Source organism: Aspergillus glaucus, assembly GCF_001890805.1.
Source record: "Aspergillus glaucus CBS 516.65 unplaced genomic scaffold ASPGLscaffold_14, whole genome shotgun sequence".
Lineage (NCBI taxonomy): Eukaryota > Fungi > Ascomycota > Eurotiomycetes > Eurotiales > Aspergillaceae > Aspergillus > Aspergillus glaucus.
Window position 1 is genome coordinate 1 of NW_019170466.1, and position 20,154 is coordinate 20,154.

Consider the following 20,154-nt stretch of genomic DNA (forward strand, 5'->3'; position numbering starts at 1 on the left):
ATTTGGTTCATTTGGTTCAGTTTGGGGTGGCTCTCTATCACAAGCGTGTGGATCTCTCTGATGGAGTCCTAGCTGTATGCACTAGAGAGGAAGTTGTAAAGAAAAGAATAAGAGTGATGTTAGAATTATGTGACAGTCCCAAACAATATGAGTATATTGGTAGATTATCTGACAAAATTCTAACATGAGGAGAGAAAAGGAAAGAGGCAGGCCTGCCGGCGACGAGCTATCTAATGTGTGCGAAGGGTTTAAGCGAGGCTCAGTGACTGTCCATGCTCAGTGAATGTCTATGCTCCGTGACACTATATATCAATTCATTGTGTGTTCATTTTATCTTTGCGCCTAGTAAAGTCCTCTATCCCTTTAGATGAGTCCCTGGTGCCCTGGCTTCATCTTCTCTTCTCCCACAACCTTTTTTTGCCTGCCTGCTGCTCAGGGTCACTGAAAGTGGTGCTGAAAGTGGTGCTGAAAGTGGTGCTGCTGAACATTGATGCACTTGATTCTCTATTCCCACTTTTTCACCCCACCACCATTCCCTGATCCCTTTAAATGAATTACTGGACAACAGGTGCTTTTAGTGTGACGGCTCAATGACCAGGCAAACAGTGCCAACATGCCAAAAGATGCCATACAAGCAATATGGACAAACAAGGGCTCAAGCCGCATCACACAAAGGTTTATAGATACTGTACTCGCCAGATAGATTTCCTCTCCTTTTTTCCTCCCCAGATTCGATATTCTCGTTGATTTCGTTATTATCTTCTATTCCGAGCCCGTGACAATACCAGAAACGGCAAAAACTAGCCGGAACAGGAAATTCACAGGTCCTGGTTTTACAGTCACAATGGATAGAGGGAAGATGGACACTTGAGAGAAAAGCAATTTCATTTCGTTAGAAGTTTGATAAAGAGAAAGATCTCTGTGATCTTGGTTTTGGTGCTGCGCGCGGGGCTGTGGGTGTTGTGTCGTCGATACCAGGTTCGCTCCCAGGTGCCCCAAGTGTGGAAAGCCGATGGTTTCCGTTCCCGCACACTGAAGGGATATGTTAGTGTGCGGTGGTGGTCTTCCTGTTGTCTCTCGTGGCGATTATCTCCTAGGTTAGGCGCAAAAATAGATTATGAGACTTCTCCTCTCTACTCTACTCCTTCCTCTCCTGTTTCCTCTACTCTTTGAGTACTTGAAGTAAGACGATCATGTATCGGTAGTATGCCCGATCGAAAATATACAGCTGAAATTCATCTACCAACCCCCAATTCGTACCCATACATCCACGATCTTCGAAGCATCCCGGTCCTCACTCGAGTCCACGACCAAATACCACCCGTACATTGCCCCAGTCACACATGCATGGTTTGGATAGACCCGCACAGACTGCCCGATTTCCAACGGTATCTCGCCACTTCCGCCATCTTCCCATGCGAGAATCGCATGCTCCTGACTGATTCGTTCGACGATCAACCTCGAGTTTCCCGGCTCCCGTCTCCAGTCGCTAACAACTCCCCATCCCGGGTACGCTTTGCATGGTTCTCGTCCTAGAGCCAAGGATCCCGCTGCGACAAGGGCTTCTGGTTTGTATCGCTCTCCATCGTTGTATAGACTGCATACTTCAGCTAAAACGGAAATTGCGACTTCCTCTTCCAGTTTGCCGGCAGAATGTCTAGCATTAGTGCTAAACTGTTGCATGTCGAGAACTGGATAAACACCGGCGTGGAGTTCGACTTTGACAGGAATACTAGACTCGGATGGATTGTGCAGCAGATTCTTCAACTTCTCTGCCGCTGAGCTAGACGGACTTCCCAAGAGGTTGTTCGAAGAAACCACCTGCGGTGTAGCTCCGACACTGATCACCAGCTCTCTACCCGACAAAAGATGGGAGTTGTGTTTGATAGCCTCTCTGCAGCTAACGATTTCCGCGGTTAAATATTCCATCGCTTCGTCTGGTGTGCTCCCTCCGTAGCTAAGACTATTATGGGAGTAGACCCCGAGAATAACAGCATAGCCCTCTTTTTCTGCTTCCGCTAGCTTCTCCAGTAATCCGTTCTTGTTCAACATCGCCGGAGGCAATCCCGCTCGGTGGTAGCCGCAGTCAACCTTAACAAACACATGGGCCGAAAAGCCTGCTTCCAACTGGAAATCCTTGAGATATTCAATCTGACCCGGATGGTCTATCATAACCGAAACGCTTCCGGGACCGAGTTCGCGGGCAATCTTTGCCAACCAAGTCGTCTGCGATGGTACCAGAGGAATTCCGTAGAGAATGTTGAATCGACGACTCTGTATCTTGAAATCCTTGAGTAACAGAGCAAGCCATTCAATCTCCAGTACTGTAGACGCGACAAAATTGGCGTCCTCGTTGCCGTGGCCGACTTGTAACTGGGCGATTTGTGTTGTCTGTAGAAACAAAATTAGTATGAACTGTACTAATCCATTCAAATCAGGAGATAGTACTTTATGAGTCTTCACATGTGCCCGAAAACCGACATCGAGCGCCTTGACAGTCTGTAACATTCGCTCGCAGTGCTTCTTGATAATCGCCACGTCGAGCACGACGGCCGGTTTCGGTACATCTCCGATATCTTTTCCGACATAATACTGCTTCAGCACTTCCTCATGGGGTATCGGGCGAAAAGGATAGAAATTTGAACGCATATTTGTGCTGTATGAAGTATGGAAGAGAGTTGTATGGGGTGGTGTTTATATCGTTTCCCCGCGAGGGGTCTATCTTATCGGTATGTGGGGTCGGGAGATCTTTCAGCCTATGCACTATGTACTCAGATTCAATCTGTCGTGCGGGTTACCAGCGCCTTGCTAATGCGTATGTGTCTTTAGCTGTTATATGCAGAGATGTGATATATCGACAAAGTCTAAAATCCACAACATACCATGTCATTATCAATGTCTACACGCGATCGATTCACCTGATCGTGTCCGGGATAATAACGGCCCGTGTCTGTCTGGGCTTAGGGCCGGGTGCCGGCTCTGTACCACAACACTCTTGTCACTGCCTCGAGGTCCATGTAGTTAGCTGGACAGGTAGATACGCAGGGAACTCAAAAAATCACTCGAGAATAAACGCGAGTTGCTTCCTGATGGATGCCAACTGGGTGACCGAGAGCTCATCGAGTAACTCATCGACATCCTCGCCAGGAACATCACCCATGATGATGAAGTAGATTCTACCACCACGGTATGGCATTCCACATCCCTGAGTCTGCCTGGTATGAGCATGGTACTTGGGCCCATGTCCGAGACTTCCAACAATATCCACAGTGTCCACCCCGTGCAACCAATGCAACTTGGCCATCTCCTTGATCTCTTCGGGGTTTTCGAAATCGAATTCATCTGGGTTAAGCTCGTATTGGATCGTCAGCATGAGACGCTCACCAGTGTTGGTATCATGGGCACGAGTGAGAATGTGGCGAAGGCCCAGCCGGTCATCCAAGACCTCGCTTAGTTGCTCATCAATCTTGACCCGCCTTTGCGTGATCAAGAGAGATTTTCCAGTCCAGTCATAATTCCAGATCGCGGACATGTTAAATTCGCTTTGTATACCTGAATAATAGAAGAAGCGGTAACAAAGATGATGGAGGGTTCCTTGTTCAAGGCAGCTATCAGACGCTGGAGGCTACACCCATTTTCGATACCCCTAACATACTGCTGCTCATTCACTAGGACTATTTTTTTGTTTCATTTATCCATTGATTGATATTTTACTTCCTTCTTAATCTGCATCTCTCTACTTTCTTGCTATTTTCTTTTTGCTTAGTTCGCTTTTTGGATTAGCGATAGGCCTCATTGCACCCGCATACTGACATTGGACTCATGGAGTTGCACGAAGGCGTCCAATTCGAGAATGAAGCATTTGAGAGTGCTCCCACACTCCTAGGTAATAAGTAGGTACCAAGTACAGAGGGGAGCGCCTTCTGCGAACCCCAAAGCAGTCAAAGGGAGATTGTGTATTCTCATCTCCTGCGTGCGGACGCGCCTATGGATACCATGTTGAATGGACGCTTTGCTGATAGAAAGTGAGGAAAGTCTCCCTTAATTTGATAGTCGCCGATAACCAACCCCATCAAATCAGTGTCGTCGCAGAATCCAAGCCTCACCGGCCGGTCCACTTGTGCAAAACACGTGGAACGTGTTCCTACATCCGACAAGTGCTCGAGCCGTATTACCCACGGCCAGGGCGATTCGCTCCAATAAAACAGCAGGAGAATTTTTGGGGCATCCGACTAGTTGAACGTCCAGTCCAGTCACATTGAAAGGGGGTAGAAACTATCCTGTGCCTTGGGTCCCGTTTCTCGGGATTCCAGTATGTCAAGCACAGGCACCCCGAGAGCAGCTCATGCGAAGGAAATCCTGCGGAGGCAACGCAAACCAGACGTACCCTGATCTGATCATGGTTGACATTCAAAGTCACCACATAAATTTCGTGCTGGAAATAAAGACCGGCTGCGGCTTCGCACCTAAGAAAGGCTAGCACTGGCATGAATTCCTGACTGACAAATTTGGTACGTACCACAAGGACTTAACCGTACTGTGCTAATGAAGGACCGTATAGGCCAACTTGCCAAATACATGAATGTGTTTAACTGCCTGTATGGGGAATATATACCATACATGATTACACTTGGTTCATCAAGCGGGCCAAAAAAATACCACCTCGTCGCGTCGCAGCTAATAAGCTTGACCACAAGCAGCGACGCCGATAATATCTCGGTGAGAGAGGCTTTTTTTTGCTTATGATGGCGCAAGCAGCCAACGCTGGCGACTCATTTTACCCGGTCGTCTATGGGGCAGGCCTCGTAAGCTTGTTTAAGAATATAACACTCTTACCAGCTACTGATGTCTCACTACAGACGCAAAAGAGCCATCACGCCCGGCGGGCACTAGAGACCAATACAGGGCCGACAACTAAGTAAATGCACTTAGCATCCCTCTATACATGCGTTACAGAGCCCTAACTGGTATGTACCAGAAAGACCTAACCAAGATTCCGTGCCCATGTCTTGCTGATATAGGGCAAGTTTTCCAATAGATATATGGATGCCTTTCAGTGCCACTATGAAGTGTATAGTATATACACCACAACCTGGTTCATCAAGCGGGCCGACAAATATCACTTCATTGCGTCAAGCTTGACCATTAGCAGCGACGCCGAGAAGATCTCAGCCAGAGAGGCTTTCTTATTTATGATGAACAAAGCAGCCAATGACGATGACTCGTTCTATCCAGTCGTTTATGGATCACTCGAGCATAAAAACAAGTTGCTTTTCTGATGGATGCCAACTGCATCTCTATAACGAGTGTCGGCCATCGTGTGAGTCTAGTCACATGATTAAATTGTAGTTTTCAGACTTGTTTCCCACGTCTTCGGTAGTTTATTGAATGCAGCGTTGCAGTACTCAACTCTGCAAAATGGTGGCAATTCAGCTATCAGCTGACAGCAAAGCAGATCCGTAGTCTGCACTCCCAGAGCTCATTTACGAGGGATGGCGGACTCAGAAAGTCGGGGAATTACCCTACATATTCGACGAAAGGCAATTGAGAGAATGGTCGGATTTCAGGAAAAGTTCCGTGCCGAAGTGGACTCACCATGCGAGCTTCTAGAGGTGAGCATGCCTTCTGGTGAAGAGGGAAATTATGGTGTTTGCGAGATGGGCTTGCAGACGAGGTTTGGACAGAACGCCTGCCATATGGTTGGAACCCGGGGGAAGAAACTCAATCTAATTGGTAGTCACAGGACCCCCCTCCCCTCAGAGACCAAACAAGCGCAACTATACAACAATGAAACAAAAGGGAGATAGGAAGACCAAAAAACTTTACCCGACCTTATTATTACATCAAATCACATGCTATAAAGGCCGTAGCGGAGGTCAAGCCGGACTGGGCATTTAAGGCGTGCAAGAAGCAATCGTGCGACCAACTTCTAGCGTTCAAACTTGGTATGTCTTATCAAGTACTACGTAGGAGGGTTGTACTGATGTAATATTACCGTTTTCTACAGGCCAGCTTGCCAGGTATATGGACTCGTTCCAGTGCCACTATGGGGTGTACAGTATATACACCACCACCTGGTTATTGAAACGGGTGGATGATTACCATTTTGTTGTTTCGGATGGTATATCATCCCAGAACGCCCGAAGCTTCCCTGATGACCCTGTGACCATGAGAGAATGCCTGCTCTTCCTCTTGAAAAAGGCGGCAGACCATGAGGCATCCTACTACCCTAGGGTGTACGGCATAGACCTCAGGTCTAACAGAAGAAGGTAATGCATTGATTAGCGCTAATACTTTGCAACTGGAAGGAATCTCAGCAGATAAATTTAGCATTGAAATAGAATAATATCATATAGACAATCTACAACTATCCCTATACTAAGCAGTCAATGCATAAGCGCTGTAGCACGAACCACCCATACCTCGGCTGCATATGTAGACCGCAAGAGAGAAGAACCCAGGAGATTGTCCGGGCCATTTATAATAAACCGAAAAGCGATATCCAACAAACGCTCGAATCAGGGAGAGCCCCTAAATATCGAATGCTACGCTATCTCAGGCTGAAGAGGCAAGTGGCATTCGATTTATGATTGTGTCACCACACAGGATGCGCGGCGTACCCCGAGGATTGAGCTTGTCAAAGACCGTATAAATGAAACGTGCACCCCAGCTTTAAGCTGAAGAGATTCGAAAACATTCCGTCCGGCCAACTGCCAGAATCGAAAAATTGACGGTCGCCAGTTCGTTTGATCGTCAGGTACATGCATTTCAAAACAGCTCTTGAAGTTCTCGTTGGTTAACCCTTTCGATCACTAAGACGATCGAACACCAAACGACACGATGTCCGCCCCAACACTTCCGTCACGCGAGGAAGAAGTGAAGAAGACGGGTTATGCAAGGTTCTTCGAAAGCCAGACAGTATTCCTCACAGGCAGCACAGGCTCACTCGGGGGCTGTCTCTTATACAAACTGGCACTGCAACTCCCAACCCACAAAATCTTTGTTGTAATTCGCACATCTCCGCAAGTGGCCATCGAGAAATGGAAGAAGTTGATGCCACAACAAGCACAGACCATACTCAGTTCGGGGAAGGTTCACTTCGTGATTGGTGATATGAGAAAATCAGACTTTGGTATTAAGGAAGCAGATTTCAAACAACTGCAGCAAGAGGTCACACTTGTCATTCACGCCGCGGCAAACATCTCGTTCACCATGGATCTTAAAGACGCGGTTGAACAGAATTGTCTTCCTCCATTGGAACTAGGGAAGATTGCTTCACGATTCAGACGTCTCAAACTTTTTATCCAGATCTCGACAGCATATGGAAATAGCTTTCTTCCAGATGGTTATGTCGGGGAGAGACGGTACTCGATTTTTGAAGATCCGGAAGAAGAGTTGGCGCAAATCATGTCCTCCGGCACCTCTCCGAAAGAAGCACACTTCTCGTCAATGTATGCCCTCGCAAAACACCTCACGGAGTGGTTATTTCTGAAGAGATATCCGCTTCTACCTTTGCTTCTCGTGCGACCAACGATATTCGGAGCTGCCATGCGCGATCCATATCCACTCTATGGGCCTCCGAATTCAACCCCAATGCGAAAATTTGCTGAGTTCTTGGTGGCAGAACCTGGAACTCAGGTCTGGCATGCGGCCAAGGGGTATAAAAGCGGCATGAACACACTTGACGAGATTCCTGTAGACTTTGTCGCCAATAGTTGTCTTATGCACGCAGCAGCAAACACACAGGGAATTGTCCATCTCGGTTCGCAACTATACCACCCAATGACTTTCGACGACTTCCTGCGCCTCGTGGATAGCAATGCACCTCCGGGATTCCCTCTTCCCACTATTGTCTTCACAGAAGATTATAGTGTTCCACAACACTTCCTGGCCGAATTGGTGAAGGTGGCAAGTCGCAACTGGGTGTTTGACTGTGGCCGGTCATATTGGCTGAAACAGATGGGTGGTCCATTGAGTCTGGCTTCATGTAAACATGAGATGGAGAGTCTGAATGTGGCACGAGCAAAGGAAGTTTATGAGAATCATAAGCAAAGGGCAAAGCTCTAGAGGAAATATTCAAGACTGGGCTTTGCCTATGTTCAATTAGCTGACTATTGTACTTAACTCGCGACTATGCCATATAATAGTTTAATGTCCCACATGAAGGTTTTGTAGCATACCAAATTTGTCCCATGCGAATGCGTCATTTTAAACTCGCAGGATGGCGCATGACTCCGTCCAAATGCCAATGTCGTGCTTTCTTGTGTCGCACAAAGCCAATGACTCCACGTTGCCCACGTTAAACTGCACTTGGGGATTATGACAACTATCCTGAACGCGCGATCCTTATAATCGTGGGAGCATACTTAAAGACCCAATTTCTGTTTCGGCCACAGCTGCGCCCCTTCCCACTGGAAAACACCAGGATGCAACGTGACCAGCAACTCCGTAACCAGTGCCTTGCCCGAATTCCGAGCCCACCACATCTGCCCATCGAGTGTTCCAAGAAGAACTCCCCAATACATCAAGATCAACAAAGGAAATGGCTTGCGACGTCGTAAGCAACCGACAAAATCCTTATCGACCGCAGCAAGCCAAGTGAGAACAGACGCCGCATCCCGCGCATTGGCATGTCTCAAAAAGCACCGATGAAGAAGAGCGATGGCGTCGCGATTCATGCGATGTTGTTCTTGATCGACAGTAGCCATGGTATCGTCGTTTAGTGTGGCTAGCTTGTTTAGAGCAGCTTCCGTTTTGGGGTCCAATTCTGCGACAGACTCTTTCCAAAATTCGCGACGCGAGGTGAAGAGCTTCGTGTGTAGCCATGGCTTGCTAATCCAGACGATATTCTTGACGCCTTGCAGTAGCTCAAAAACGACAATGATGTTCTCCGTCATGTTCGAACTCTCATCTCTGGTCGCTGTGAGCCGTGGCAAGGCTATGCCAATGATTGTCGTGATAATCGAATGGGCGAACACAGCGTCACAATTAAAAGGGGTAATATGGTCCAGCGCCCGTTGGAAAGGAGCAAAGGCCATATTATGATATTCAAGCGCCGTGTCAATATACGACAAAGCCGCTGGCGATTCAATCGACGTAGCCGCATGCAAAGCAGCCACGGCCAGAATCCCGCTTAACAGAAAATCATGCTCCAACGCCTTCCGGGGCACCACCATTTGCCAGACATGGAAGTCAGACGGGTCATTACTAAGGCTCATAAAAGTTTCCGTCGAGAACTTATGCATCAGCTCCAAGCTTCGAAGACTGGAAGCACTGAACGGTCCGCCCGCTTCATTGATAGCTGGAAGATGTACAATTGGTGCCAGACCTACACTAGGTGTCTGGCTGCCGGCAGGACTTGCCGATGGCTCACGGGTCCTGGGAATCTTCAAGTAAGTGCATTCCAGTTGTCGCGATGTACAATTTGAGCACGGTGGACCTTTTTCGTCGCACTAGGAGACGTCAGACAAGTGAAACTCTATACAATGCACCGGATAGCGTATTATTGCTGTGCAAATACTCACCTTGACGCGCCTTTTCTTACACTGGTCACAGCCATTACGTGACTTGTTGTGGGCCTTTCGCGGACGCGTGCTCATATCTGTCTATCTCGAATAGGGACTCTCATAACCGTCTGAAACGAAAGCAGTGCTGAGCATCTGACTCGTCGTTTTCGTATAACGTCGGGAAAGAGCAAACTCGGCTACGGCGGACGATACCGCCTGTTGCGTGTGCACAATTTATGCACATAAAAGGCATTATTCTGCCAAGGCTCTAGTTAACAAGCGAGCCGCCCACCCAATATGTATAGTTAGTATTTAATGCATTTATTTCAACCAAAACGCCATAATTATTAAAAAGTAAGCTATCTAGATTTATTTGGGCATGCATATCTTTTATGTTCCATATCTCCACATCCACCACACTTCAGTAGCGCTCGTTGATGTGGCTATAAAAGCTGGTGAAGCTGGAAGTGTCACGGGCTCGGAATAGCAGATAATGATGAATCGACGTTCCTATCTAAACTATTGTAGCCATCGACGAGAATATCGAATCTGGGGAAGAAGAAGAAAAGGAAATCTATCTAGGCGATGAACGGTCTTTATACACATTTGTGTGGTGCGGCTTAAGCCCTTGTTTGCCCATATTGCTTGTATGGCATCGTTTGATATGTTGGCGCTGTTTGTCTGGCGTTGAGCCGTCACAGGAAGCATGTTCATGAGGGAGGGTTGTATGAGCTATTTGAACCTTAATTGGCTCTGATATTATAGTACGAGCCTCTTCAGCTGACAAGCTGCCTTCATGGGGTATCTGTCTTGTTGAATGCATGTTATTTTGCTTCTACTTCTCATTTGCAGCACATAGTTCTCCATTTTCTTTTGCTAAGGTTGTGGTGCTCTGTATTGCAAGTTGGCAGCCTTTGACAAGCTGATCCAATGCTTGTTTTGATGGGCTTGGTGGGCTTTTTGAGCGCATTTTAAGCATTGCTTTTATTGATGAAGCTTGCCGACGTGCTTCCTTCTCTGTAAAAGGTGTTTTTGGTGTGAAATTGCAGCTTGGATCACTACCCTGTCTCACTGGGGGTGTTGGCGTCCGAAACCGGATATTAAGATGTTGTCACGGCTCGATAACTAGTAGATAATAACGAAATAATATTCCTATCTAGACTAGGTAGTAGCCTGTCGACGAGAATATCGAATCTGGAGAGAAGAGGAAATCTATCTAGATAATGAAGGGGGTTTATAGGCGTCTGTTTGACATTACTAATGGCTTGTCTGGTGTTGGTGTCGTTTTTCTGTGTCAGTTGTTGACGCAGCGTTGAGCCGTTGTTGCGGCGTTGAGCCGTCACACATCCCAAAGCATTGATTGACTCAATTACAGTGGCCCATTCATGATTGCCAGGCTGTAAAAGGGGTTTCTGGCTGTCAGTTCCAGTTTTTGTGACCACTCTTGCAGTTGCAATCAAGCCCATTGCAGTCTCATCAAAGTTATAGATGTCCTCAGGGATGATGCCATACTGAAGAATTGCATTTTGAACACAATCAAACCATTTACGTATGACCATTTGATCCTCAAATTTTGCACATTCATAATTATAGTGTCTTGAGAACTTGGTTGTAAGCTGTGGATGCCATTTAACAAAATTTGAGATCTAGTTCTTGCCAACAGTCTGTATGAGTGTAGATCCACACTTCAAGAGTAGGAGATTTGCCATTTCTTGAACAGTTTCAGGCCGCGGTGCAATTTCATATCCATTGTACAAGCAACTCCTTCTCAGTTTGTGTCATTTTATGGTTGTTGGCGCGTGTTTCAGAGCGAAGTGTGTGGCCAGCAAGGCGGCAATGGAGAGTTGTATGAGGGACATCAAATTGGCGTGCTGCTTCATGAATAGCGCTGGCTTCTTGGTTTTTAATAGCTTGTATTGTTAATAAGATCCTACCCTCCTACTCTATTGAATTTCGAGAGCTTCGGGGCCGATTTGGTGGCATAATTGGTGGTTGAAAAAGGAAGTGTTCATAAAACTGACGCGTTTCGCGTTAGCCAGGCCGCTCGCTTGGGAATGACGTTAACTAGTTAGTTAACTAGTTAGGGCTACACCAAGTCAATTACGTACGGAGGCAGTAAGTACACCATCATCAAGGGCTAAAAAACTTCGCACAATCATCTTTTTTTTTTTTTTTTTTTTGCTGTTCCTTTTTCTCTCTCTAGCCCCATAGTTAACCGGCACGATGGCACGACTGACCGTTCGAAACTTCGCGGCCAGACTCCGTGAACTGCCATCCTCTGTCGAGGAACCAGAGCAGGATAATAGTGCTCCATACCTCGACGTTGGAAGTCGTTGGGAGCCATGCCATCACTTTTACAAGGCGGGGGTTCCGTACAAGGTGTGGACTGAGCAGGATGTCTTCCACTTCCACGGCCTGTATAAGTATCGTGACTGCTTCCCTGATCCGTACGCCTTCCAAAACTCGGATATCGCCATCCTGGTGAATGACTTGGAAGGGGCGGCAGCCATCTTGGAAGGGTCTGGATACTTCCGTACCCCCAAGTCGAGTGAGGCGCAGGAGAAGCTTGGTTATTCTGGTAACAGTCAGGGCAACCGAGAGTTTATCCGTTTGCTCAATGTCAGCGCCATGGTGCGACACCACAGCCAGTGGGACTCCTTTGAGGAGGTCACTAATAAGGTTGTCTATGCTGCTGGTCTTTCGGAGAATCCTCATTGGGGGCCAGCTCAGGTAGCCGGGAATGGTGTTCTGTTGATGCTAGCCAGCGACTGGAATTATATGCTCAACTCCAAGGCTGCATCTCCTTACTATCATGACCCGATCCCTGACTTGTCGGAGTACCTTGACTCTCACGTCAGCATGTGGATGGATACGCCGATTTCACCTCCGGTCAACTCGATTCGTTCCCCGGGCGATACTGCGAGACTACGCCATTGTGCCAGCGTCTTGAAGGAGCTAATCTGTGAGGCCAACGATACGTGGACTGTCGAATTTGAGGAAGATATCAGGAGCCAGCATCGTCAGGCATTGTTCGATCTCCTTGAGATGTGCTACCGATGGATGATGAAGGAAGGAGTCTGCATGTTCACCCGTCTGACGACCGATGTCGATTTCCAAAAGTACAGCAAAGACGTTCGTGACCATATCAAGGCCGGTGTCCACGATCCTGTCCTTATGGCCGATTTCAACCGGTGCCGGATGAAGGGTGTGGTCACCATGCCTCTTCCTAGAGGTCAGGCAAGCACTTACGACGAAAAGCAGTGCAAGAAGGATCTGCCAAGATTATCGTGGTTGGTTCGAGCGCCCCGGGGAGATGGATGGCTCTTGCTTTCCCTTAATGTGGCTCGCATCATAAGAAATAAGAGACGGGATAAGCAGGAGAAGCAGAAGAACATCGGCAAGCCTGATCACTTGCCATTGAGGCATCGGCGCTCAAAGAGGACAGAGGACGAGATTAAGACGTTGGAGTATTACCTCCAGGATATTTTGGCTGATACCTACAACTGGGCTTTCCAGAATCAGGAGTTTTGATTTACTGTCATGTCATTGGAGTTTAATTCGGAGTTAATTCACTTTCTCGCTCAATACTTATAATAATAATGAAGCTTCTTATTTTTTTGCAACTTCCACTGCTCGTTTGTTTTATTTCGTGCCAAATTGGCGTCGCGTATATTCTTGCTATCTATTTGTACCTCAAGTCTTGATTGCCACTACTGACATTAAATACCTGGCCCGCTTAAGCACTTTCGGCTCTCGCCAGCTCGCATTGTCTCCAATACAAAGTTCCTTGTCTTTTCACGAATCATCTTCTCCGTGTCGTATATCGTCTCGAACTAGCAAAACCGCAAACAAAGATTTATTCCGCCGTATAATCAGAATCCAAATCCAGATTATGTATAATGCCTAACCCAGGGGAGGTGGGCGCGGCGGCTCTCTGGTAAGACAATCAGAAATCGCTTTATTTTACCACGCCTCGAAACACCAGCTCCCAGTTGTATAGGGAAACCCTAATTGCATCACATGTGCACAAAACAGCGAGACAATACTATCAAAGTATCGTGCTGATTTAAATCAGACATTCCGGAATATATACTCTGGAATCCCTGTCATAGTTAGACATGGAATGGCGACGGTTTAAGGGGATGTGCCTGGCAGTGCAATGCTATTTGTACAGTGGAGACGTCTGGTTGGCCTTCGTTAATCCACTATGAAAGCACACGCAAAGGCATGATGTCGATTCGCTTGACACAAAGGATTTCTAGCAGCCCATTGCTGTATGCAGATCCTCTCAAATTTACGAGGATGATTTTCATGCTATGGCCGAAATGTCACCACATAGCAAACACTTAATGCACAAGTCTATATTGTGATAAGAACATTTGCATGGACCAAGCCTCTTCCTCCCAGGCTGCAATTCTTGGTGAGACCTGTCAGTAGACAATCACTTCCGAAAAAATAAGCGAGAACGAGCAGTGGAGAATTTTCTCGGAGTATCCATGGACCAACTCTCGATCCGCTTCCAGAACTTCAGCAGGGTCCCCGACTCGAAAAATGAGCTCTGTAGGGCTTTCAGCGATCTTTTAAAGCAATCTACTCCATACTCTGTACTATGGTACAGCTGGAGATAACTCCCACCTTAAAACCGCTTATCAAACATCGTCCCGTCACGTATGCGAGTCCCGACGTGAACACGAAAATCGGAGGCTCGGCAGTGGGGCGCAAGTACGATATACGGGAATATAAGATTAGGAACGATGGCGAGAACGAGAGCGAGAGCGAGAGCGAGAACGGGTCAATCCACCAATAACACCCACGAGAGCAGCGGTTTCAACCTCCCAGCCCACTCTGACACTCGGAGGTTTACTATTCTTGGTAATCGGACGGACAACGGCTCCTGTTTAAATATGCCAGGTTCCCTGCGGCCAAGAAGGGTCTGGAGAAATGTGATTCTTTCGTTCTTTCGCTCTGACCGTCCTACTATTTAATCGCTTCACGTCCCTCGTTCACGTTCGTTCCGGTTATCGTTATCCGCCATAAACATCGCCCACCATGTCGGGCTGTACCGAAGTCACACCCTTATGTCCCGTCGAGGCATCAACATACGGCTACTACCCCAATCTAGGCGGAAACATCTTCTTCGCCGTGTTTTTCGGCATCTGCGGAATCTTCCAGGTGCTTTTCGGCGTCTACTACCAAGCATGGGGTTTCGCGACAGCCCTAGTCATCGGCGCCTTCCTCGAAGTCGCAGGCTACATCGGTCGGGTCCTAATGCACTATAACCCGTGGTCGCCACCAGCTTTCAAGCTGCAGATCGTGTGTCTGATTCTTTCGCCTACGTTTATCGCTGCCGGGATTTACCTTACTATCAAGCATATCATCGCGTACCTGGGTCCGGAGCACTCGAAGCTCAAGCCGAAGCTGTTTACGTGGATATTCATTGGGTCAGATATTGGGTCGCTTCTTCTGCAGGCTGCGGGTGGTGGTGTCGCGGCTTCTGCGGGGAGTACGGATCAGACATTGCTTAAGACTGGAGATGATATTATGATTGCTGGTATCGCATTCCAGGTGGCTACGATGTCGGTTTGCGGTGTTCTTACGCTGGACTTCTTCCTCAGATTTCGGAAGAACGGCGGAGGTCTGTCGGTGGAGAAAGAGCAGGATGGATATATCTCGCCCCGGAATATGATGCTGGTCATTGGGGGTGAGGTATTTGCCTATGTCACCGTTTTGATCCGATGTATCTATCGGTATGTCACCATATCACCACTCCAACAGCGGCGCATCCACTAACATGTCATAGTCTCCCCGAAATGGCAGGCGGCTGGGGCAACCCACTGATGCAAAAAGAGAACGAGTTCCTCGTCCTTGACGGAATGTACGTATCCTCATCCTGCCATTTCAATATGCAAGACTAACTTGACCAGGATGATCGCACTGGCTGTACTCTCGTTTACCGTCCTCCACCCTGCTTTCTTCCTCAAGTCTATGCGGAAAGGAAGCGGGGGAAAACCGCGTGTGCCGTAACTTACGGCAGTACATACACCTCTCTCGTACATATGAAAACTCACCAATAATGATGATACCCGCATGTTTGGACAGCGTTAATACATATAGCTAGAGTATACAAAATACATGATGCAAGTTTCATTCTTTCATATCCAATCTCTGCTCACTGATCAGATTAAGTAATTCCATGAGGATGTTAAGGCCAGGTTCGATAAAGTGCCCGTACTCTAGCAGACTGTTCTGTTGCTTCGTCCTGAAAGTGAAAAAACATGTGCCCTCCAAGTCGACGTTTGCACGGATGGCAGGATGGCAGGATGGAAATTCTTTCTGAGATGGAGAGGGAGAAGCCGGCTGGGTATATCGTAATAAGAGATACGATGTCGGTCGAATGCCAACGGCATCATCACTTCAGACCAACATCAAAGCCCAGAGAACCGATCGATAAGCCCCGGAATTCCCACTAAAGACCCAAAGCCAAGAAGCTTTGGGAAATATAGAGATCACGTCCCCTTCTGATACCTCCCCACCAACCCCCCCTCACCCCCCCTCCAAGTCCTCCCCATCAAATGCCTCAAACACAACTCCCTCCCATCATCCGGATAATAAAGCCAAGTAGCCCATTTCCCCCACTCCCCATCCTTCATCTGCCCCCTCGCCCTCTGTCCAATCTTATCCTCAATAAACTCGCCCCTACGCATGGCCAAACGCGTAGGAAACACTCTTGACAGATAGTGCTCCGTAGACGCAAGATGCGGCTTATCGAACCAGAAGAATAGAGGCGTCAGGGGGACTTGCACATCTGGTTGCAATGACGATGAGAAGTCCTCTTTCAGTGTGGCTGTCAGGGTTCGGAGGGTGGGGTAGCTGTTCACGCAGTCTGAGACGGCGTAGCGGTGCATGCGGATTGATGGGAAGGATATGTATTTTATGGGTTTGGGTATGTTTTCGGTTGTAGAGGAGGAGGAGCGCATTACCTCTAGTAGTGGTTGGAGAGGGATGTTGGCTACCAGGGCCCAGTCGTGCTGTTGGACCCAGACGTAGGGTGTTTCGACAACACGTAGGGCAGAGCGGACAGCGAGGCCGAATCCCAGCCTTGCGAGTGGTTCAATGAATGTGACGTGCTTATCCCGCGTGTGGGTTATGGCCAGCTCAACGCTGTTGTTTTCATCATTCGGCGAGCCGAACTCCGCTGTAGCCGTGGCTTGTTGGAGATTATGTCCATCATTATCATTCACATACTCGCGGAGGACCAACGACTTCACATTATCCTTATAAGCACTGTAATTCCGCGCTACCTCCGGCGACGCAGATCCACTCTTCAAACGGTTCTGCGCAGCGATCCGGTCAAAAGTGTCAAATACCACGATCACCCGCGTCGCGGCCAGGTCAGGACAACGCAGCCGAAAAGATTCTATCACTGACGAGATTAGGTCAGTGGAGGGACTGGATGGTGTTGGCGATGTGGTGATTATCACCGTTAACAGGCCAGATATTGATTGCATAGTTGGAAGGGAAAGGTTGGAGACGCGAAAAAAAAAAAAAAAATTCATAATTGCCTTTTTGGGACTAGTGGGATATTCAATTATGTACATGGATTTTGACCTTCCTTCACTCTATATTTTTGCAAACAACAAATTCACGATGACACTTCAGATTCCTTCACACTCCTCCAAACACCACCACCACATTTCCACTGTACACCCAACCCAACTATCGCAACCAGCTGCACTGCAACACAAATGGTAAACGCCCCTCCAGCCCCAACACCATGCACCATGGGAAGAATAGCGCTGGTCTCAGCAGCCGCGAGACAACACCTTGCAAGATTAAGACTAGCCGCGGTAGCAGCGCTACGGTCATGAAATATATCAACGAGATACGTCGTGATGTTCGAATGTGTAGGCACAGTCGACCACCCTCCGAAGAAAGTCGCGACGATGGGCACGGCGATGTGGACCTGGTCTGGGTATTGCACCGTCCACCCAAAGAGCAATATGGACAGGCATTGCACGCTCGCGTAGACAGGGACTGGGCCGAACCGGGCCCTCTCAAGGGGGAAAATACGTGTATCGGACTCGTCGTTTTCGTATTTTTCCGGATGGGGTAGAAGTGATGTGAACTGTTTACATTCTTGGAAGGCGTGTACATCGGATTTCCTGGCCGAGAAACATGCAGAAAACTTTAATCATACATACCCAGGCGTAGATAATGCTGGCATTTTTAAGATGGATTTCCGGTTATCTGGGCTTTTTCTTATGCAAAGGTCACAAGATATCCTTCCTGAAGCAGTTACTTCTAACATATGCAGTTTACCATGAAACAGTAGATACATCAGATAATCTCCTATCTATTGCATTGTATTGCGCCAGCCACAACTCTGAATCAAATTACCTTCTACCCTGTATATCAAGATAAGACTCTGTATACCCTCTCTTGCATACGGATTCGTAAGCTTAATCTCAATGACGTTGTTAAGTACTCTGTACTTCACGATCTATCCTGGAACCAGCGCTCGTGACCACTTTCCAACTCTGCTTGCATTGCATTTGCCCCCTATTTTTATCATATCTGCACGGTACGGTAGGTAGGTACGCGATGCTAGGCAAGAGACGACGCACGAGCAACGGCCGAGATAAGCCGGTTGATTGTGTTAGCCTTCCTGACCCAATGGGGAAGTATGATCCCTTTCCTACGGTTAATCTTCCCGATAGACAATGGCCTGGTAAGACGCTGACTAAAGCACCGCGATGGCTGACGAGTGATCTGAGGGCTGGGAATCAGGCATTGCATATGGTGCGTTACCACTCCTCCTCTTCCTTCTCTCTTGGTAGTAGCTGACAGCTTACCAGCCCATGACCGAAGAGACCAAATGGACATATTTCCAAACCCTGCTTAAACTAGGCTACAAAGAAATCGAAATATCAAGCCCATCATTCTGACAAGCCGAATACGACTTCACCAGACGACTCATCGACACCGGGGCGGTCTTCGAGGATGTCTGGTTGCAGGTTCTGCTGCCGCGTCAGGGGATGGCGCTTTCCAGGACGATAGAGGCTGTTAAGGGTGCGAATAGGGTTATTCTGAATTTCCATCTTGCCACGCCACACTACTATCACCCCGCGGTGGATGTATCGCAGCCGGGCAGGAAGATTGTTGATTTCGCCGTGGGAACTACGCGTCTAATCCGCACATTCACCAAGGATTCCCAGAAGCCAGAAATCAACAAGACAAACTGGGCCCTCGAGCTCACAGTCGAAAACTTCCAAGACACAAACCTCCCCTTCACAATCACCATCTGCGAAGCCGTCAAAGCAACATGGCAACCCACCCCCTCGAACAAAATCATCTTCAACCTCCCCTCAACAGTCGAAAGAACCATGCCAAACATCTTCGCAGACCAAATCGAGCTATTCTGGGGAAGTATCACGGAGCGTGAGAAAGTCTGTGTCTCTGTACACACGCATAATGACCGAGTATGTACCGTTGCAGCAGCTAAAATGACACAGTTAGCTGGTGCGGATCGCGTTGAGGGATGTTTGTATGGGAACGGTGATCGCGCGGGGAGTGTGGATTTGGGTACTCTTGCGCTGAAGTTGTATAGCCAGGGTGTTCAGCCTGGTGTCAACTTGGGTAGTCTTGACGATGTTGTTGCTCAGGTTGAGGAGTTGATGCAGATTCCTGTTCATCGTCGGGCTCCGTATTCCGGTAGAAATGTTTCCAATAGCTATACGGAGACTCAACACGAGGCTATATACAAAGGATATCAATTCCTCGGACAAGATCAATCCCAGCCCCGGTCCAAGCACCAGGGCCAGGAACCGGAATGGAAAATCCCCTATATCCCCATGGACCCTACCGACATCGGCCGGCACGACGAACACATAATCCGCGTCAACCGGCACAGCAGCACAATCCACCACGTCAAACAAATCCTACACATCGACATGCCGCACAAAATGCAACACGAATTCATAAGTATCGTCAAAGACCACGCCACGAAGCGAGGCTTCGAAGTCCCACCAGATTCTATCCGACACCTTTTTCAAAAAGAAGTATATGAGTAACAGTTTTACGGACCTGCACGATTTGGGCTTTAAGCACGGTGTTACCGGGGATGGGAGGGTGGTGTTGGAGAAGATCTTGCTGGCTATAGAGCAGAAGTCTGGTGTTGATTTTTATTTTGAGTTGCTTTAGTTTGAGATGCAGGTAGTTCACGATACTAGATGGGTTAATGAGAGGCCGACTGCGTGTTTAATTAAGGGGGCTTCGCGGAGGAGTGAGAAGATTGCGTGGGGGGTTGGGATTCATTGAGATTCTGCGGAGGCTGTTTTGAAGGCTGTGAGTTTGCCTTTTTCTTGTTGTTGAAGTGGACGGGCTAATGTGTTGATAGGTGTTGAGTGTTGGGTATAAGTTGGATCCTGTCTTTCGCTATCCTTCTCCGGATTGGAGTAGTGATTGATAAGGTCTTGATGTATGAGAATGCTCGTGAATACCATGGGGTGTCTTTAGCTATATGAATAGATCCAATCAAGTCTGCTCTGAATATTCATGCTGCAAAGCTATAGGCTATACCATGCTCTATTCTATGTACTGCACCGCTGACGCATGCCACCGAAAAGGAAAAAAAAAAAAAAGAAAAGAA

The 20,154-nt window shown here is 47.9% G+C and overlaps 11 protein-coding genes across 11 annotated transcripts; 5 read left to right on the forward strand and 6 right to left on the reverse strand.

Moving 5' to 3' along the window:
* Nucleotides 1-1,090: 1,090 nt before the first annotated feature.
* ASPGLDRAFT_152101 (uncharacterized protein) lies at nucleotides 1,091-2,849 on the reverse strand. The gene is made up of 2 exons (XM_022542296.1): nucleotides 2,449-2,849; nucleotides 1,091-2,391 (listed from the first exon to the last, which is right to left on the reverse strand). The coding sequence occupies exons 1-2, from the start codon at nucleotides 2,647-2,649 to the stop codon at nucleotides 1,240-1,242; spliced, it is 1,353 nt and encodes a 450-aa protein (XP_022399289.1). The 5' UTR covers nucleotides 2,650-2,849; the 3' UTR covers nucleotides 1,091-1,239.
* Nucleotides 2,850-3,058: 209 nt separating this feature from the next.
* On the reverse strand, nucleotides 3,059-3,532 carry ASPGLDRAFT_36724 (uncharacterized protein; the record flags this gene model as incomplete). The annotated part of the gene is made up of 1 exon (XM_022544727.1): nucleotides 3,059-3,532. The coding sequence occupies one exon, from the start codon at nucleotides 3,530-3,532 to the stop codon at nucleotides 3,059-3,061; it is 474 nt and encodes a 157-aa protein (XP_022399290.1).
* A 2,064-nt stretch (nucleotides 3,533-5,596) lies between these two features.
* Nucleotides 5,597-6,273, forward strand: ASPGLDRAFT_26860 (uncharacterized protein; the record flags this gene model as incomplete). Its single annotated transcript, XM_022543613.1, has 4 exons — nucleotides 5,597-5,612; nucleotides 5,871-5,945; nucleotides 6,008-6,020; nucleotides 6,060-6,273. 4 exons carry the CDS (start codon nucleotides 5,597-5,599, stop codon nucleotides 6,271-6,273), a joined length of 318 nt encoding a protein of 105 aa, XP_022399291.1.
* Nucleotides 6,274-6,527: 254 nt separating this feature from the next.
* On the forward strand, nucleotides 6,528-8,217 carry ASPGLDRAFT_478383 (uncharacterized protein). Its single transcript, XM_022546765.1, has 2 exons — nucleotides 6,528-6,757; nucleotides 6,818-8,217. The coding sequence occupies exon 2, from the start codon at nucleotides 6,841-6,843 to the stop codon at nucleotides 8,065-8,067; it is 1,227 nt and encodes a 408-aa protein (XP_022399292.1). The 5' UTR covers nucleotides 6,528-6,757; nucleotides 6,818-6,840; the 3' UTR covers nucleotides 8,068-8,217.
* On the reverse strand, nucleotides 8,181-9,623 carry ASPGLDRAFT_48694 (Zn(II)2Cys6 transcription factor domain-containing protein). Its single transcript, XM_022546949.1, has 2 exons — nucleotides 9,525-9,623; nucleotides 8,181-9,452 (listed from the first exon to the last, which is right to left on the reverse strand). Exons 1-2 carry the CDS (start codon nucleotides 9,597-9,599, stop codon nucleotides 8,367-8,369), a joined length of 1,161 nt encoding a protein of 386 aa, XP_022399293.1. The 5' UTR covers nucleotides 9,600-9,623; the 3' UTR covers nucleotides 8,181-8,366.
* Nucleotides 9,624-11,729: 2,106 nt separating this feature from the next.
* On the forward strand, nucleotides 11,730-13,037 carry ASPGLDRAFT_36727 (uncharacterized protein; the record flags this gene model as incomplete). Its single annotated transcript, XM_022544728.1, has 1 exon — nucleotides 11,730-13,037. The coding sequence occupies one exon, from the start codon at nucleotides 11,730-11,732 to the stop codon at nucleotides 13,035-13,037; it is 1,308 nt and encodes a 435-aa protein (XP_022399294.1).
* A 1,518-nt stretch (nucleotides 13,038-14,555) lies between these two features.
* ASPGLDRAFT_67508 (RTA1 domain-containing protein) lies at nucleotides 14,556-15,530 on the forward strand (the record flags this gene model as incomplete). Its single annotated transcript, XM_022549147.1, has 3 exons — nucleotides 14,556-15,253; nucleotides 15,307-15,381; nucleotides 15,431-15,530. The coding sequence occupies 3 exons, from the start codon at nucleotides 14,556-14,558 to the stop codon at nucleotides 15,528-15,530; spliced, it is 873 nt and encodes a 290-aa protein (XP_022399295.1).
* A 482-nt stretch (nucleotides 15,531-16,012) lies between these two features.
* On the reverse strand, nucleotides 16,013-17,014 carry ASPGLDRAFT_129601 (uncharacterized protein; the record flags this gene model as incomplete). The annotated part of the gene is made up of 1 exon (XM_022540906.1): nucleotides 16,013-17,014. One exon carries the CDS (start codon nucleotides 17,012-17,014, stop codon nucleotides 16,013-16,015), a length of 1,002 nt encoding a protein of 333 aa, XP_022399296.1.
* Nucleotides 17,015-17,148: 134 nt separating this feature from the next.
* ASPGLDRAFT_83244 (uncharacterized protein) lies at nucleotides 17,149-17,730 on the reverse strand (the record flags this gene model as incomplete). The annotated part of the gene is made up of 2 exons (XM_022550206.1): nucleotides 17,149-17,668; nucleotides 17,708-17,730. 2 exons carry the CDS (start codon nucleotides 17,728-17,730, stop codon nucleotides 17,149-17,151), a joined length of 543 nt encoding a protein of 180 aa, XP_022399297.1.
* A 449-nt stretch (nucleotides 17,731-18,179) lies between these two features.
* Nucleotides 18,180-20,050, forward strand: ASPGLDRAFT_75256 (uncharacterized protein; the record flags this gene model as incomplete). Its single annotated transcript, XM_022549782.1, has 3 exons — nucleotides 18,180-18,309; nucleotides 18,456-19,850; nucleotides 19,903-20,050. The coding sequence occupies 2 exons, from the start codon at nucleotides 18,180-18,182 to the stop codon at nucleotides 19,574-19,576; spliced, it is 1,251 nt and encodes a 416-aa protein (XP_022399298.1). The 3' UTR covers nucleotides 19,577-19,850; nucleotides 19,903-20,050.
* ASPGLDRAFT_48696 (uncharacterized protein) lies at nucleotides 19,593-20,050 on the reverse strand. Its single transcript, XM_022546950.1, has 2 exons — nucleotides 19,903-20,050; nucleotides 19,593-19,850 (listed from the first exon to the last, which is right to left on the reverse strand). The coding sequence occupies exons 1-2, from the start codon at nucleotides 20,006-20,008 to the stop codon at nucleotides 19,768-19,770; spliced, it is 189 nt and encodes a 62-aa protein (XP_022399299.1). The 5' UTR covers nucleotides 20,009-20,050; the 3' UTR covers nucleotides 19,593-19,767.
* Nucleotides 20,051-20,154: the final 104 nt, after the last annotated feature.

Coding starts and splice junctions, on each gene's coding strand:
- ASPGLDRAFT_478383 (XM_022546765.1), top strand. CDS start 6,841: ATGTCCGCCCCAACACTTCCGTCACGCGAGGAAGAAGTGAAGAAGACG.
- ASPGLDRAFT_48694 (XM_022546949.1), bottom strand. CDS start 9,599: ATGAGCACGCGTCCGCGAAAGGCCCACAACAAGTCACGTAATGGCTGT. Junction 9,453..9,524: donor GTAAGAAAAGGCGCGTCAAG/GTGAGTATTTGC, acceptor GACGTCTCCTAG/TGCGACGAAAAAGGTCCACC.
- ASPGLDRAFT_152101 (XM_022542296.1), bottom strand. CDS start 2,649: ATGCGTTCAAATTTCTATCCTTTTCGCCCGATACCCCATGAGGAAGTG. Junction 2,392..2,448: donor CACATGTGAAGACTCATAAA/GTACTATCTCCT, acceptor TTGTTTCTACAG/ACAACACAAATCGCCCAGTT.
- ASPGLDRAFT_48696 (XM_022546950.1), bottom strand. CDS start 20,008: ATGGTATTCACGAGCATTCTCATACATCAAGACCTTATCAATCACTAC. Junction 19,851..19,902: donor TTATACCCAACACTCAACAC/CTATCAACACAT, acceptor AGGCAAACTCAC/AGCCTTCAAAACAGCCTCCG.